The 17541-nt window shown below is 40.0% G+C and overlaps 2 protein-coding genes across 4 annotated transcripts; one reads left to right on the forward strand and one right to left on the reverse strand.

Moving 5' to 3' along the window:
* Positions 1–421: 421 nt before the first annotated feature.
* ss18 (SS18 subunit of BAF chromatin remodeling complex) lies at positions 422–9858 on the reverse strand. 3 transcript variants are annotated; one of them, XM_041054789.1, is made up of 11 exons: positions 9696–9858; positions 9106–9182; positions 8927–9011; positions 8200–8356; positions 7325–7555; positions 7033–7203; positions 6638–6715; positions 4932–5054; positions 2734–2864; positions 2221–2283; positions 1265–1401 (listed from the first exon to the last, which is right to left on the reverse strand). In XM_041054789.1, exons 1-10 carry the CDS (start codon positions 9762–9764, stop codon positions 2266–2268), a joined length of 1140 nt encoding a protein of 379 aa, XP_040910723.1. In that variant the 5' UTR covers positions 9765–9858; the 3' UTR covers positions 1265–1401; positions 2221–2265. The 3 variants fall into 3 exon arrangements, with proteins under 3 accessions (XP_040910722.1, XP_040910724.1, XP_040910723.1); XM_041054788.1 differs by lacking the exon at positions 2221–2283 and having other exon boundaries at positions 422–1401; XM_041054790.1 differs by lacking the exons at positions 2221–2283; positions 6638–6715 and having other exon boundaries at positions 422–1401.
* Positions 9859–10488: 630 nt separating this feature from the next.
* psma8 (proteasome 20S subunit alpha 8) lies at positions 10489–14383 on the forward strand. Its single transcript, XM_041054798.1, has 7 exons — positions 10489–10694; positions 12170–12296; positions 12529–12653; positions 12847–12969; positions 13077–13196; positions 13753–13815; positions 13900–14383. The coding sequence occupies exons 1-7, from the start codon at positions 10593–10595 to the stop codon at positions 13993–13995; spliced, it is 756 nt and encodes a 251-aa protein (XP_040910732.1). The 5' UTR covers positions 10489–10592; the 3' UTR covers positions 13996–14383.
* Positions 14384–17541: the final 3158 nt, after the last annotated feature.

Consider the following 17541-nt stretch of genomic DNA (forward strand, 5'->3'; position numbering starts at 1 on the left):
AGCCAGTGATATAAAACTGCACAACCAGTCTTTACTGTGAAATTAAGGAACATTATTTTCACATCTTATGTTACATATTTGACAGTAACAATCTTTATTATTCACACACAACACTATTTGAATGACATCAACTTAAACATTTATTCAAAGGGGAGAAGGGATTCCAGCATTGTCAAGACTAACAAAACAAACTACTTGTTAGAAATATTTATTATACCAAGTTTCATCTTTCCCATTCACCAATTTGCAGTCAGTGGACAAGACTGAGGTGCTTGTATAGAAAAGAAAAGGAGCATTATCTTACAATTTGCAGTGGCACCTGCTACATATCACCTTTTTGACCACGCATGTTAGATGAGGACCAATGGCCATTATTCTGTTAGGTAATGTGGTTGAAAAAAAAAAAAAACTATTCATGATCCAAATTTTATATATATATTTTCACTGACTTAAAAACACAGCTCAACACAGACTATAGCAACTGTTACATGATTTCAGACATTAAACATTCTCTAAATCCAGGTATGATGTTGGTGTGTGTCCTTCAAGGATTTTTTCTGCATGTCATTTTTCGCTCTTACTCACAACATTTGTAGAGTGTCCATGTCACTGAAGCAGCAGATCCAATTTGATAGTTATACAATTCAACACAACAGCGAAATAAAAAAAAAAAATGTGCTGGATGGGATCATCTTTAAAGATCATAAAAAAAACAGACAAAAAAAAAAAAAAAAAAAAAAAACATTGACACATACACTTTATGAAAAAAACAACACAGCTTTAGTACTAGTTTCCAATGTCTTATACAAAGTTAGCTTGGTCTAAAAAGCATAAAATATATTTTTACATCATCACACACATCAAGACATGTACCATGGCCTAGCGGGGAGTTTGTCTGGTGCATTATTTCATCTTTAAGCCCCCACACATTTCCCTACTGCTGGCATTATTGCTTCTTATGAAGAGGGAGCTGAATGATAGAGAAACAATGTACCACAGTAGATTGAAACTGTACATTTAAATCATCTCTGATATCCAAAATTTTGTTAGCTCGTTTCACAATCTGCAATGCTGAAGGATAAGGCAGTTCCATTTTTAAGGCATTGCTGCTTTGAGAGACACTGGACCAGAGGGTGTCATGGACTTTTGACATTATCAAGTCAATGTACATGATAAACAGAATACATTTTACAGGCAAGGACAAGAGCCTAAAGAGAGGGGGAAACATATTTTGTATTTTTGAGTGTTGTATGTTCGTGTCTGAGAGAATCTCAGTGAGCTGCAACCATCATTAAAGTCTGCTGAGCGGTTGACCAGAGGTCAAAGCTCAGACAGAGATCAGAGCAGAGCTGTGTGGGTTGCTGTGACCATCTCTCATTGCTGGTAATTTCCATACTGGCCCTGTGGAGAGTAATGTGACAGACACGTGTTACTTGCCTTCTCCATAAGTGCAAAGTAAAGCTTATATTCACAAATCTCAGTAGGGTGCAAACAGACATCTGTGGTTTCAACCATATACTGCAAACCATGATTTATAGCTGCATTTGCTGGTATTGACCAGCAGGTGGCAGCATGGCCTCACAACTCGTGAGCTCTAAATTCTAACTTGATACCTCATGTTTCGGCAGCAGCATGGCTGAGGACAGTATACCATATTAAGTAGTGGACACTAGTTTCAAGTGAAACAAATTCAGTGTGAGAACAGTAGTAATTGATGCATTTCTAAACAGGGGTCGAAGTATGTGTTTGACATTAATAGAAAATACAATGGAAACAAATTTGGAAACAAACTATGATTTCACAGTCTGATATATCATAACATCTTCTTTCAAATATATTTGAGAATTTTATCATAAGCAAAAAAAAAGAAAAAAAGAAAAAGTCATCAAAACCAGTGTAGTAAATTGCAGAGATTAAGGACACAGCCAAAGCAGATAAGCTTTTGGCTATCTCACTGCAGATTAAGCATGCTGTGTTTCTGGACCTCATGACTTACAATTCGACCCCTGGTTAATAACAAATCAAAAAAAGCAAACAAAACAAAACAAAACAGAAAAAAAAACAGGGAAAAAAGGAGGAAAGAAAAGAAAAAAACTTAAAAAAGAAGAGAAAGATGGAAGAAGGGTAGAGACAAAAGAGACAGAAGAAACATAAATGCAAATTAAGGCTAGGTGGTCAAACGTCTAGATTGGACGTTGAGGTCTTCACAGCAACCATTACCTTTGCTTCTTACAGAGCTAGTCAGGGGTTCAAATCCCCGGGTCTTTATTTCCTCATGTGCCCCTGAATATTCAAAGATAAAGATATCAAAGTGTAGCTGTGGTCCCCACATAAGACCACAGGAAATACAGGGCAACAAATAGATCTCCCTTTAAACAATAGAGCAGTCTGCATCAAGTTTAAGGAAGAATCTTCTTAAAGCCCTCATATTTCAATGGAATGGCATACCACATTAGCCAGGATATGTAACTAAGACTCAGGTTAACAAGTGAAAGACAATAGTAACATACCTTCTTTTTGGGAAGAACAGAATTAACCCCCAATACGATGACAGCATGCATAACATCCTACCTTTTAATGTTTACCTTCTAACTTCACTCACATTAATGTCTGGTCTCACTGAGAACTACACAAAATACAAAACTAAGTCTGGCAATTTACATTATAACGGAGAAGCTAAGACCCACGTATAGACAAGTCTCTGTGACTGTCCAATGTTGTGGGTATACTCACCTGGTCATAACCGTAAGGGCGTTGCTGCTGGCCCTGTGGGGGGCCAGGCTGAGGAGGGCGATAGCCCCCATACTGTTGTCCCTGCCCCTGAGGATAGTTGGGATACTGTCCTGGGCCACTTTGGGAGGGACCTACGACAAACATTGAGAACCCAATGTAAAACTGTGTACGCTTGAGAGCTTGGAGTAATCCTAAAAACATTTGAAAATTATGTACATGTGTACTGTTCACACTGGAGTACCTCAGATTTAATTCGTTTTTATGTTGTGCCATATTTACCGTCTGGTACGTGACTAGTTACACCACACACAAGTTAGATTGATCCTATGTGTAGATTTACTACATACACGTTGGGAAACTTTTAAGGACACACTTTTAAATGGCAGTTACTGGTACTGTTAGCCAGCTCTTCAAAAATAGTAACCTACTGTTAAACACTTTGTTTTCAGAGAATATTTCCGATAAATGTAGCCGGTATGTTTCACAGGGTTCAAAGTGACACAATGGTGGCTTTTGATTTGTTCATTCTGTTCCACTGTTGCATATGGTACGCCTGCAAATGTTTCACAAAACAAGCCCTGTTAAGAAATGAAGGGTTTCTGTCCAATGAAATGCTAGACATTTAATGTGAAATGATTCAAGGAAATGTTGAGTTTGTATCAACAGCGTATTGCAGTAACTTTAACAAGGCAAAAGGGAGCAGATGAAAACAAGGCTTCATACTAGCCCAACTCGATATCACACAGTACTGAAAGAGCTGCCCCCTTGTGCATTTCTTTTTTCAACAGAAGTCTTACAACCTGCTTAGAAAGAGGTGGGACATTTGAACTCAGGTTTAATCTCAAACAAAGGGACCCAGTGTGAAAATGGCCCAAGTTTTGCTCATTAAGAGCTTCCATTTCCTACTTGTTACTCTGAGAACTCTGGGGAATCCCTGTTAGCTTACTATCACTAATGGGTTGCAATAAAAAGCTGATAGATGACAAAGAGAGGATGGTGGATATGTCAGACCCATTTGTTTAGGCTGCCTCCACAATGCCTGACTCAGTAATGAATGAGAATGAGTGAGTCAGGTTGGAGCCAGGCAGTGGTTCCCTAATGCAAGGAGACATCAAGGAGATTTTGTTGGTCTTCATTAGAGGAGCAGGCTTCATTAAAAAAAGAAAAAAAAAATCACTTCATCAGCCACCACACACTGTAGCTATCTATGCAAGCACAGTGAAAGACCGCACAAAGGTTGAGTGGGGCTGGAGTCAAATGAGGCCCACGCAGCATCGTTAGGAGCTCATAATGCCTTATGCTGTTGAGCATAACCTTGTGGGGGCTTGCAAGTGAAAGCATGTGCGTTTGCCAGATGGATCTCACCTCACAGCCTCTGCCTCTCTGCTAGCTCATTAGTGACATGAGCTCTGGCTCAGACAGAGGGTGAGTGATGGAAAGTTCCAGTGAAAAATGGGATGAGGAAAAAAAAAGAGCTGTAAGAACTCTAATACAAAACATTTCCCAGCCATTCTGCACTTTATTAATTGTGGTTAAACTGTTAAATCTCAAAGCCATGACCTCAATACCCTAAAGTTGAAAAAGAAAGGTCATGAAAAGTCAGTTAAGAAATATCTGTCTCTGCTTTTTTCTCCAGTGTTTACTACAATTTGTAGCTTGCTTTTTCTGTCATGAGCTCCAAATGTGGTTAGAGCCAACTGTCTTCCACAAAGGTGAAATGCTAAGCCATTAAAAAAAAAACAGTTGCAAGCATTTATCAACACACTGCTTAGCTATTTACCCAAAATAAAAAAAATGCAAGGAGTTCAAAAAAGTTTGGCTGGCAGTTGACACACACTTTGCTCATAGTCTGTAGCCATCAGCCACAGCTCCTCTCCCACTCCCTCAGAACAATGTGTCATATCAAACTGAACCACTGGAAGAAATGCTAATGTGGTGCCAGTCACCACTACTGATTAAATTTCTCTTTCACCAAGCTCCAATCCCCTAACCATTCATTAAGGTGGTCCTTTAATTCCTTGCTCTTGATGATGTCCTGACATTCTTTTGGCACAGCTACATTTCCAAAGGGCAGTAACTACCAACTCACTCAGGAGGAATTATTATTCAGCAGTTAAAAAAAAAAACATAGCCCAAGAAAGCTGATAGTGCCTCCTACAGGGCAAGTATCTGTCCCTATTTGGCAGAAAGTAACTCACCGTAACCCTGCTGCTGTGGTGGGTAGCCCTGTTGACCTGGGTACTGCTGTTGAGGAGGGTAGCCCTGTTGCTGGGGAGGGCCTTGCTGGTATGCTTCCTGCTGTTGGCCATACTGGGCATTACCTTCAGGGGGCAACAGTAATTGTGAGCAACATGTTGACAGAGGTAGACACTGAATAAAGGATTATTTCTATGCTATTACTTAAGAGGTTTTGAATGGTTCTCTTAAGATGTTCCTATAACTGCAACACAACACAGGCTGGCATATACAGCCATCAAAAAACACAACAGCACTGTCTAATAAGATACTAGCAGCAGAAGTATAATGGAATTGGCTACTACCCAACAACAAATGATACACACTGTAGCATTGAAGACAAGTAACAGCAAAGAAAGGAATCTTGATTCGCACATCTCGGAAAGCTTTGACTGCTTAACTCCCAGTCACTGTCCAGCAGCACTTCAAGTATCAGGCAATGTATAAAGCCTAAGATATTAGGATACTGACCATTTAGATACTTGGTTTTCAGTTAATACTCTATACTTTTCAAAAGCAAATGATAGCAAGAAAAGCATCATGATCTAGATCAATTTAAAAAAACAAAACAAAAACAACCATGTCAGCGTTGTCATGAAAACACATCCTTTCCATGATAGCAATGATGTGATGAATTCACATAAGACCTACCACTGCCTTGATCAGGATATGGTTGTTGCAAACTGTATATCAGCTCAACATGGAGACTTAAGGCTAAATTAACACATTCAAATTATTCAGGATCTACTGGGCATTTAAAATAAGAAAGATAATCTCAGAAGGATAAGATGAAATTGATTGTATTATTGAAGTGTTCAGCGATTGCAAACCATGCTGTAGTGTCTTGATGGCAGCAGTTTTTGAGACAACTGGGTTTTTTTCCCCTCCCAAAACAGCTGCATTGTTTTCATTTCAAAAAATGAAACCACTTGTGTTTGAAAGGTCAAAAGGAAAACAGTGTAGTCAGTAGAGGGGAAAAAACAAACAACAAAAAAGTAAATGTTAATTGGACAAAGAAAGAAAAGGAGTTGTTTAATATGAATCTGAAATCAGTGTGGCTACTGTGTAATATCACCCCGAGACACAGTAAGATGGAGGAAATTGGCAGTATGTCAGCTGTTAAATTTAGAGGACAATGCAGTGGTAGCATATTTACCCCCCCCCCCCCCGAAAAAAAAAAGAAATAACAAAAAAATAATAGTACTACACTCATAGGCTAATATTCCAAAAATGCTTACATGTACATGTATGTAGTTATAAAAGCATTACATGTGGCAATCTGAAGGGTGAGCATTATACTTTTATACAACTTTGGTACAGCTTTGACCATTAAGACTCACACAAAACACTGTCCCTGACTTTTCTTTCACACCCACAGTAAGAGTGAGTGGGAGGTGTGATTACAAGACTGGGGGCTAACTTATCCACAGACTGCAGCACCTTCTGGAATAGGGTGCGCTCTGGCAGGTGAATGTATCCTCATAATTAGATACCATACTTTTTCTTTGTTAGAGCCCAAAGTCACTTTGATTTCCCAGAAAATAATGAAGAAACTGAAATTTTGCCTTGATCACAGTCTCTTTGCATCATTTTTGTGTTTTAACACAACTCCTGGGTTTATTATTTTTATTTTTTAGGTTTTCTCCAAGTGACTGGAGGGTTCTCCTACCTTCTGAGGCTCCCTGTCCTGCGTGACTGTACTGGTCCCCATAGTAGTCTTCCTGCCCTGGGTACTGCTGAGGGGGTCCTACATACACATACACACAACATACACACAAGTAGATTCAAGGTGTTGTTGGATCGGTTGTGTGAGGGGAAGAGCAGAGAGGATGGATTCCTTGCCGCTAGTTCTTGTTAGAAAGCTTTCTTTTGGTCACTTGACTAATTTTATAATTGGAGGCTTGAGATTACATCTTTAGTCATCAAGATGTCTGTGGGCTACAGAAGTGGAAATAAAGGAAGCTGAGAGGAACAACAGTAAGAAATGCAGGAGGGAGGGTTAGGGAGAAGAAAAAGCAACACTCACAACTTGCACACTTAACAGGCACACTCTGAGGGGTATACCTTGCTGTGGAGGTCTATAGGGTGGCATTGGCCTCTGCCCCATGACATGGTTCCCTTGGTTGACCTGGCCCATCATACCCATTGGGTTCTGTTGTCCTTGGTAGTGTTGTCCACCACCACCAGGAGGCATGTTATACTGCTGGGAGGGAGGCTGCTGGTGCATCATGGGGCCTGTGAAAACCCATATAAGCAGGACATGCTTTATCAAATGCTGACGAATGAGGTGCAGCAAGGTGATAAGGCACTGGACATCAATCCAACCAAGTAGCAACTAAAAAGTGACATATTTTACCTTGATTGGGCTGCATGTTCATGGTTGGCCGTGGCCCATAGTTTCCCATGGGCTGGCCCTGGGTCATGTTCATTTGGCTCTGAGCTGGCATGCCCTGGGAGGAAGGAACGGTGTGATTGTAGCCACCCATTGAGCCATGGCTGCTGGGGGGCATGTTCATAGAGCCACTGGGCATGTTTGGGGGCTGGTTGGGGCCTGGACCGGGACCTTGCATGGGCATGTGATTAGGCCCTAGAAAATAACAGCAGAGATGATTCCTGAGTCCCTTTGGGGGGAAAAAAGCTGCTCTGTGGACAACTTTAACCTAAGGCTGTATTTCCATACAACAAGAATGGAATAGCATATGAAAAACAAAATCACCTACCTTGATATGTTGGAAATTCAGGATTCACCCAAACCGCATGTAACTGTAATTAACGGCTTAAACTTCTGTCTAATCACTTAATTTGTGTTTGCATCCTCTTTTCCTCCTTGTGGTTTCTAATATAGTGCCCTAGACTTTTAGCTTTTAGAAATAACAATAATTTTGTTGTAAAGCAACCAGTGCCTTAAAAAATAACACTATTTCAAGCTATGCCTAAGTTTTTAGATCATATATTTTATTTTGCAAATTAACACCAAACAAAGCACATATTAAAACAAACCATAATGCCTAAGGAGAAGAGTATAAGCATAATCAAATGGAGTAAAAGTCCAAGACCACCAGAGCTGGCAAATGGGTGACATCATCCTTCAGCACAGCGACCTGCCTCACGGTTCTGTGGTGTTGCTAGGCAACCCAAGTGAGACAGGGACTGAGGGAGAGGAAGAAGGGGAAAGAGAAAAGGGATAAAGATGAGGGAGGGAAGTTCTGGGGGGGTGGGGGGTGAACTTACCAGGCATCTGTCCATTCATCTGGTTCTGCATGTGCGGGGCTGGAGGGCCACCACTGACCATACCCTCAGAGGGCATGTTGTGACCGTGAGGAGGCTGAGGGGGGGGTCCACTTTGGTTCATCCCACCAGGTCCCATGGGCATGTTTTGAGTGGGCGGCTGGAGGAGCACAACACAGACAGAGAAACCGCACATCAGCTGACTAGAAACACATCTGTGCCACTCAAAGCAGAAAGGAGATAAGCATCAACATCTCTGCGCAAAATATTATAATTCAGTTTAGGTGTGACGTATCGTAATCAATCAAGGATTAGTAAAACTTCAAAAGATACTGCATATTTAGAAAAATAGAAAAAAATAGTCGCATATTCAAATACATTGTCACAATTTCACTGAATAAAGTGTGCTCAGTTAAGTTGAGCAGCCTTGAGAGCCAACAAAGATGTTTGTTACAGCTTTACACATGGCATGTGATATGACAGGGTGACACTTCTAAAAACAAAAGCTGTCTAAGCAAAGTTTTTCCTTTAATAAACTGAAGTGGAAATTTGTAGTTGTTTAAATTCCATTAAGTTGTGAGACTTGCAAGAGAATTATTGGCTCAGGTTGCTTACCTGAACTAATACCCAAGTGAAATGTGTTGGACATGATATAATTCATGAGGAAGGGAATTCACACTGATATTTACAATTCACTCACTCAAAACAATCAGCAAAGACCAATACTCACAGCAGGGAGAAGAGACTGCATGTTCTGATTGGAGTCTGCTATCGTGGCAAGGTACACTAAATTTCTGTGCAGCATCTGTTGATACCTAGGCAGACGGAGAGTCATCAATATGGGTTTTGAGTCAATGTAAGGTTCAAATTATTGTAACGTGGAGGCAAGATGGATTTTTCATAGCTTACTGTGAACACTCAGCAGTTTTGCCTTTACTCTGGAAGTCCATTATACACTGGATCAGCTGGTTGTTTTCGTCAAGTAACTGCAAAAGTAAATGCGTAGATTTATACCACATACTTATTTTATATATGCATACAAACATATACATATGTATGTATAAGAACACATAATGCAAAACTACTGACACTGATTAATTTCATATGGTAAATCCTTTGTTTGCTGATAGTTATTCTGTCGTAATCTGAATACAACGGTGTGGATGAGCGCCGTTTATTGTTAAATATGAGTGTGCGTTACTAGCTAACAAAAGACGCGTCTTGCTAGCTAGCTGTACCTAGCTAACAAAACCGCAGGCCTTCATTCATTTAAAATACACTTCTACGTTAGTCCGATAAATCGACCTAAGGCCTTTTGTCTACACATGGCGTCCTGACTCCAGAGAGGTTCATATTCACCGCGCTTTGACCCTGCAACATTGTTTCCGATCTGTTCACAGTTGGACTTGGATGGGCACTGCTACATTGATTAGCTCCACGGCTAGCAGCGCCTGATGCCATAGCCTCCATTCTGCGACGCGCTAAAAAAGATGAATTACCTTTTGTATTCCAGCGGGTGTTATATCAGCTTTCCCACGCTGCCTGTGAGGTGCAAACGCCACCGACATGGTGATACTCTATGAAATAAAAGTGAGCTAGAACATAAATAACACACTTAACAAATCGAGAGAACTCAGATCAAACAGTTCAGAATAGGATGCAATTTTGTAATGCAGTGGTCCATTTTGGGGGGGATACTGCACATTTGAAAATATAGTTTACAAATATTATTTATTTTGATCAAACGGAAATACGTGATGTCCCGATTATGTACGCATAATTGGTAAAATTTCAACACACACTCATTATTTTAGTTTAAATCATCTACATTTTGGCTTGATTGAATTACAATCCCACCTATTTTTCATAAAGTGGACCAGTCTAAATCTAGTCCGAAAGGCCACGGGAAATGGACTGCTCAACAAAAAGGGGAAACACAGTCAGAGCTTTAATATATTACAATAAAATATCAATAATGTTGCAAGCAGTCTTAGGCAATATTGATAATAATGTTTACTATTTCTAGTTTTATGTGTTTAAAAGTCCGTCCACAGTGCACTAAAATTCAACATTGCCGAACCTTCACTAAATGAACCGAGCAAATAAAGCTTAGTATTGAGATACTGATCTTGAATCTTTTTGTATTTTTACTTTCAAAGTAAAAAGTCTTTCCCGGAGCATTTGTATAACTTACATTGAGAGCATTTTACTGTGTTTTTAGTATGGTTGTTAATCGCAGCTGTCCTCTGGTTTTGGTATCGCCCGAGTGCAGAGGTCACGGGCATGCGCCGTTTTCAACACACGATAGCTTCACAGGGTGAGCGGCTTGTTGCTAACCAGCTGAATCATTTGGTCGAAGTCTCCCCTTTTTGTGAATTTACGTGTCTTGCAGTGCAATGGCGGCAAGATATGACAGAGCTATTACTGTCTTTTCCCCCGATGGGCATCTCTTTCAAGTGGAGTATGCACAAGAAGCTGTAAAAAAAGGTTCCACAGCGGTAAGTCCTAAAATGAAACTCATGCTCAAGCTAACTTTCGCAAACGCTAGTTAGCTAAAAGGCTAAGCTAGCGAGTAGCAGGCATTTTTATTACTCATGTAAATAGCTGATGTAGTTGTTTCATTGAGTGTAATACTCTCAAGTGTTGTGATTTTTACGATCTCGTTGGTCTACTGGTGTGCAACTTCTGTATGCAATGAATTATTCATCAGCTGCTTATAACAAAAAGATTGAGATACCGTTAGCGAACATTTTGTCGCTGTGTCACTCTCCCAGTAGTTTCAGTTTCAATGTGATACTGTCAACTAAAGCCAGAAACAGTATTTCTTTGTTGAACATTGCTCTGCAAATTTTATATCTATTATAACGCAGTATAGAGGCATTAAAATACAAACATTTACAAGGTAACAGTGACATAAGGTTATACGTACTTTTAGCTTCCATGATAATTTCTACATACTAAGCGGTACCACAAGTGCGCTAAATTCTGAGGCAGTTCTGTTAACTAAGTTAGTCATATACTCACTAAGTCATTGTAGTTGCAGTTAACCTGGATACAGATAATCTCTGTAGTAGTAAGTGTAAATAACTTGTATGGGAAGTTCAGGAAGAATTACATCTGACTTTAGAACTGCGTTCAAGTCTGTTGAATCTTGCGTTATGTCAATATCTCAAACCCCTAATCACATATGGTACCAGTTATAACTTGAATGTAATTGTTTGACAGTAATTTCATTAATAGCAAGTCAAATTTGTTGAATAAAATTTTTATATAATGCTGTGACCTGACAGAAATGAGTGTGTTTAACTGTTTGAAGGTATTTTGATAGATCAGAATACCTTCTTCCAAACTTAAAGCCTGAAGTAGTTTTGTGTAATTTTATTTGGGTTGTTAATCTATTTATAATCGTATTGTTCTGTGTGTTATAGCAATATGTGCTGCTATGACAAACTAACTTCCCCTCTGGGATTAATAAAGTTTATCTATCTATCCATCTATCTAAATACTTCTCTCTTAAGAGCAGCGGATGTGAATACTGTGGTCTTACTGCTCAGCTGATCAATTTGGTGTTGAAGTTGCTGATCGGTTTATACTCCCAATACTACCTACTTATCATAGTGATAAACTGAATTGTGTCACTCTTTTCCTTGTAGAAGGCAGTTCTGAGGCTGTTAGAGTTCCTCAAACATGTCCAAAGAAAACAGGTTTTTTTGAGTTATGTGGGGAAATTCTGACAAACCCAAGGCCCCCTCAGATATCAAACTGAACTACTGAACTGAAGTAAAAAGACCTGTTTTGAGATCTGTGATCTCTTTATTACAACAGGGCTTCAGTCTGTTACATCAGTTAATTTGAATCTGGATATTTGGTCTTTTCTACTTAATGTCCAAAAATTGCCAGCCCATGCGAGTGAAATAATGTCTGTTGCCAATGCTCAGAAATTAACTAAGTTGATTTTTCTTTTTCTGTGCAGGTGGGAATAAGAGGTAAAGACATTGTTGTCCTTGGTGTTGAGAAGAAATCTGTAGCAAAGCTGCAGGAAGAAAGGACTGTCCGCAAGATATGTGCCCTGGATGAGCATGTCTGCATGGCATTTGCAGGTACCTCAGACAGCACAGTCTTTTTCAATAACTGGATAATGCATTCATTATGTAACATTTCATCATAGACTACACCTAGTACTATGTTTTGTCACAGCTCAATTTGTTGTGACAGAGAACTCAAAAGACCATTGTCACTTTGCGGATATTCTGTTTTTGTTTTTAATTGAATATCCTGTATTATTTTCCTTTTATGTTGTATAGCCATTTAACCTCTTTGGATGTTTTTAAGGTCTGACAGCTGATGCCCGTATCGTGATAAACAGAGCTCGGGTTGAGTGCCAGAGCCACAGGCTAACTGTTGAGGACCCAGTCACAGTGGAATACATCACACGCTACATAGCTACACTGAAACAGGTATTTAACCATCTTACCGTTAATTTGTTGCTTACTATTCATTTACTAAAAGGAGTCTGTAAGATTGCACAGTCAGTGGGAACATCAGTTTTAGCTTTTGTGCTCTACTCCCTGGTTGCTGGCTAATTTATCTATAAGAGATATTTTGAAGAATGACCAGTCACATCAGTCTGTACATCTGTAATATTTTTAGCGCTACACTCAAAGCAATGGGCGCAGGCCATTTGGCATCTCTGCGTTAATTGTCGGCTTTGACTACGATGGAACTCCAAGGCTGTACCAGACAGATCCATCAGGAACCTACCATGCCTGGAAGGTCAGTGAATTTGCTCTTTGTATATTGCTTGTTCTCTTCTTACACCTGTACAACAAGTACCTTATTAGCATGAAACTGATTAATAATTGTTTTGTTACTTAAATCAGGCAAATGCAATTGGCCGTAGCGCAAAAACTGTGAGGGAGTTCTTGGAGAAGAATTACACAGATGAAGCCATTGCTGGGGACAATGAGGCAATAAAGTTGGCTATCAAAGCTTTGCTTGAGGTAAGATTAAATTTCGTATTTGCATTGACATATATGAATTTGCACATTTTGTTATTAACTACATACATTGACCCTGAATATTTACTAAACTGTTTTAAAATAAAATTATCCTGCTGCCATACAAATATTTTTATTTAAGACAATTTTACATAGAACATGCCACAAATACAGAGGACAAAAGTGTGAATTTAACAGTCCTGACTTTATCAAAGAGCACCACCTGCTGCCAGACATGAACCATAAAGTGAGCCGCCGTAATCGTTGCCACGTGTGACTTGTTGTGCATCATCATGTTTGATGTGATTTAAATTAATTGCCATAAAAATTTCGCTTGTAAAAGGGCCTTTCAAACTCTTAATCAGCTCTTACAATGAATTATTCCAGAATTACTCACAGAAGTCAAGGACTTATTTTGCTGTATGTCTTATTGTAGTTGCACTTAAATACTCTCAAAACTTTGTGTCATAGCCTCTCAACATGGATCTGAGTCAGAGGCTACAGTTGGCATTTATATGCAGTTTCACTGGGATTTGTCACATTATGTGTTTTGTTATAGGTTGTCCAGTCAGGAGGAAAGAATATTGAACTTGCTGTTATCAGACGGAATCAGCCACTGAAGGTGATTTGCTGCAAATTACATTTCTTTTATTTCATTTTCTACCTTTTTTATGGGCTAATAATTGCTTTTCTTGGCTGTTTGCAGATTTTGGAATCCAAGGAAATTGAGACCCTGGTTGCTGAGATTGAAAAGGAGAAAGAGGAAGAGGCAGAGAAGAAGAAGCAGAAAAAATCCACCTGAAGCAGTTAATTAAGAGTTTTTCTTTATTGCACTTGGATGACAACAGCATATTTGGGTTGCAAATATTAGTATGTTTCAGAGGGTATACTCTCATTTATGTTATTGTAGAGCTGAATTGTAACTTGAGATCTGTTGATGTTTTGCACGCAGTGAGTGATACTGTACCAGTTGTAAAAAATAAGTAGCTCCTATACTTCCAGCTTTTGAATTCACTGATGTGTAAAAGCACATCCATAGATCTCAAGTTAGGGTTTAGATCTTACAGGATGTTTTTATATCATTCACCAAACCGCTTTGATGGTGACAAATCTCAGATGTTGAAACAAAGCATTTGTAACATTCAGGACCATAATGAAACTAAATACTCAATAAACCTGACTTGTTTGTAGCATGTTTTTATGGTATTTTTTTAAAAGTAGTTGTAAACAATCTGTTGTGCCGAATGGCTTCACAAGATGGTGTGTGCTCATAAGACTGAGTGGTAATTGTCATTACTAGTGGTGCAGTGACCAGTTTCTTTAGGATGAGAGTAGAGGGACTTATTGATTATCCAACTGCAAAGCAAGTACTGCGATAAAGATAACTACAGTTTAAAACACCACTAGCGGCAGTGTAGCGTGTGGCTATAAACGGCAATGTTTTTCATTTATCAGCATTCTGCGGCACAGACCTGGAAATGGGTTGGGGGGGTAAGCTCAGAATGCTTTATAAAGTGCTCACCTCTCCCTCAGTCATTTAAAGCAAATTAGCAATGAGCGAATGAAGTGTCTAATGGTGGCCCAACGAGACCCCTTTTTTGCCTTTCCTTTTTTATTTCACCCTAAATTCGCTTATCAAGCAACCACTGCTCTGAATTCTCAACGACACAATTATGGCCGGCGGTGTGGTAGGGCTGCTTAATGGGATCCTGGCCTCAGACCCCAGTGGGAACTTTCAGTGACTTTAATCTGGAGCCCTTTGAAAAGTTGTGCCGTGCTGTGCTGAAGAGCCCCGGGGGTTCCCTCTGACTCTCACCAAAGACATAATGGTGAATGGTAAAGTCCTTCATTTAGAGTCATCTCCCCAAGCCAGGATTTCCTGAGTGGGTGCCCTGGCTGCCTTGACTAGAGCAATTGCACTTTGTCTGCAATTTGTCTTGTTTGTGAGTCTTATAGGTTGGTGTTTGGGCTGATGTTGGAGGATCAATTAGGCCTCTTCATATTGCTTCCCAAACATGATGTCATGAGATGCTAGGAGGGCAATAAAGTTTGAATGACTCACCCTTAGCCCCTTTCATCCATACACCAATTGCCACACACTGATGTATTTCAGGTCTGAATATGATAAGATAATGATGTTGTCACGGCCACTTGTGTGTTGGTGCTCAGTTTGCAGACAGAGGTACTGAATCCACTGGATGCTATAATTAACCTTTCTTAAAGTTTACTCTAGGTAATCCTCTAGCTACAGAGGTTATCAGATCCATCTTGTCAATAGAGCAAGAGCAGCTTATTCTGTGTTGCCGCTAAGACTCCTAGGCTTTTGAACTGCTTGTGGGAAGAGTTTTCTTTTTCTTTCTTTCTTTTCTTTATTTATTTTTTCTTTTTTTTTTTTTTTGCTGGCATTGTTGTTGCCCATAATCAGCGCTACTCTGCCTCAGGACAAAGTCCATCTCTCTCATCACTGGCTGCTGCTCATCATTAATGCAGAAAATAATGGCTTCACCAGAGGTCATCGACGGAGGAACGAGGCCCGAGGACATGTACTCTCCAAGCAAGAATGCACACTGCTGCGGGCTGTCGACTGAGTGCATTGTTTGTATGCACACACACACAGCTTACAGGCCAATTGCACATACGCATAGCAAAGACTGTATTATGTGAACACACAACAGATTTTTTAAACAGTGCCCCCATCTCTTTTTCTCTTGATCTGTCATGCACATTCACTTTAGGCGAAGTGTGTTCTCATGTTGTAGTTAATATAGAACAAATACTGGGAAAAAAACATTCCTCATGTTCACATCTCATTTAAGTATTTGGTTGTATCTAACATCAATAGTCTGACCCTTTTCTAACAATATCCATTACTCTCCTCTCTAGCTTATTTCCAAGTCACAGGCTTATTTCACTTTGAGGATCTACATTTTTGTCATTCTAATGTGCCACCCTGTGGCCATATTTCAAAGTATGCTCCTCCTGGGATGTTTAAAATTTGTCAGTGCATAATGTCCTTAGGTCCAAATAAGGCAACTGCTTCAAGGGTAGAAGCACACAGACACTTGCATCCCTGGGGAGCTAAGGTTACATTAGTTCTCTGTTAAGACTGTCTCACTACTGCTACTGAATTACTCAAGGTGTTATCACTTTCTGTACCAGCAGAGTGCAGTGTTGCATAAAAGCAGTGTTTTCATCATATCGCTTTCACTTTCATCTCACTTTTTGTCCTACAGATTGACAGTATGACTCCTCTAGCTAACAGCGAGCAGAATGTACGGGCTACTGACATGTTTTTGTCTCTGTACTTTAACACACAGCCACAAAGGCTCTCTGAACAATTGGATCCATCGAGGGAGACTTGTTTTGCTTAAAATTGTCAGATGAAAAAGCAACATTGCTTGTGGCCTCAAGCGATGGCCAAGCTGTCAAAGTGTGTTGGGTCATAAAAGGCTACGTTCTCAACACTGTCCCTTTTCTGCTTGTCACATGTCGACAGTTACACACATACACGATTTGTGTATGGCGGATCAGCCCGCCTCCACTTATGTCCTTTAGGGCTCTGCAGTATGAAGTAAAGTTTGGGCATATTGGTGTGCTGGCTTACATACCCATAAGCAATCAAAATATGTTCCCTTTTAATGTTCTCTTTTAACTTCTAGCTCCAGGGGTACATTTTGAATATCATTCTATTATCTCATATCACACATCTCATCTTCTCTGTCCTTAAATCTCTTTCCTCTCTCCCTCCCTCTCTCGCACACATGCACAACACAGAGCAGATCTTGATTTTCAACTGTTTTCTTCTTGAACACACCCTCCACTCTTATCATCATCACACAGAGCAACATATACAGTTGAGTAACAGATACCGCCGTCAGCTTCGGTTGTCGTTTACCTTTGTGTCCTCTGAAAGGTGCTGGAATACTAACAGTTTGTGTGAGGAGACTAAAGGCATGGTTTTGAGTTACCCCTCAAGAGTCACCTGTCAGGGGGTTTTGTCTCATAGAAGAATACAAGTGCATCCTCCTCTAATTGAAAGTAGACACCACTGGGCCAGATAGAAAGAGAAACGGGGAGAACAGGAGAGACAAGGAAGGAGAGAGCAAAATGAGAGGGAGAGGCAAAAAGGAGCAGACAGAGCTAAAATAAACAATTCCCAAGATGCTGCAGGCCAAAAGCAAATGGCCCTGGGGCTTCGTGGCCTCTCAGGGCCATGGCAGAAGCCAGTCACACACATCACATAGCATTACTCGGGATGGGGTTACAGGAAAATGTCAGCCGACGCATAAGGAGGAACCATCGGCCCATAGGATAATTCGATTGCCTGAGGGAGGTGCAATCTTGCATT

This window comes from Toxotes jaculatrix, chromosome 14 (assembly GCF_017976425.1).
Source record: "Toxotes jaculatrix isolate fToxJac2 chromosome 14, fToxJac2.pri, whole genome shotgun sequence".
Lineage (NCBI taxonomy): Eukaryota > Metazoa > Chordata > Actinopteri > Toxotidae > Toxotes > Toxotes jaculatrix.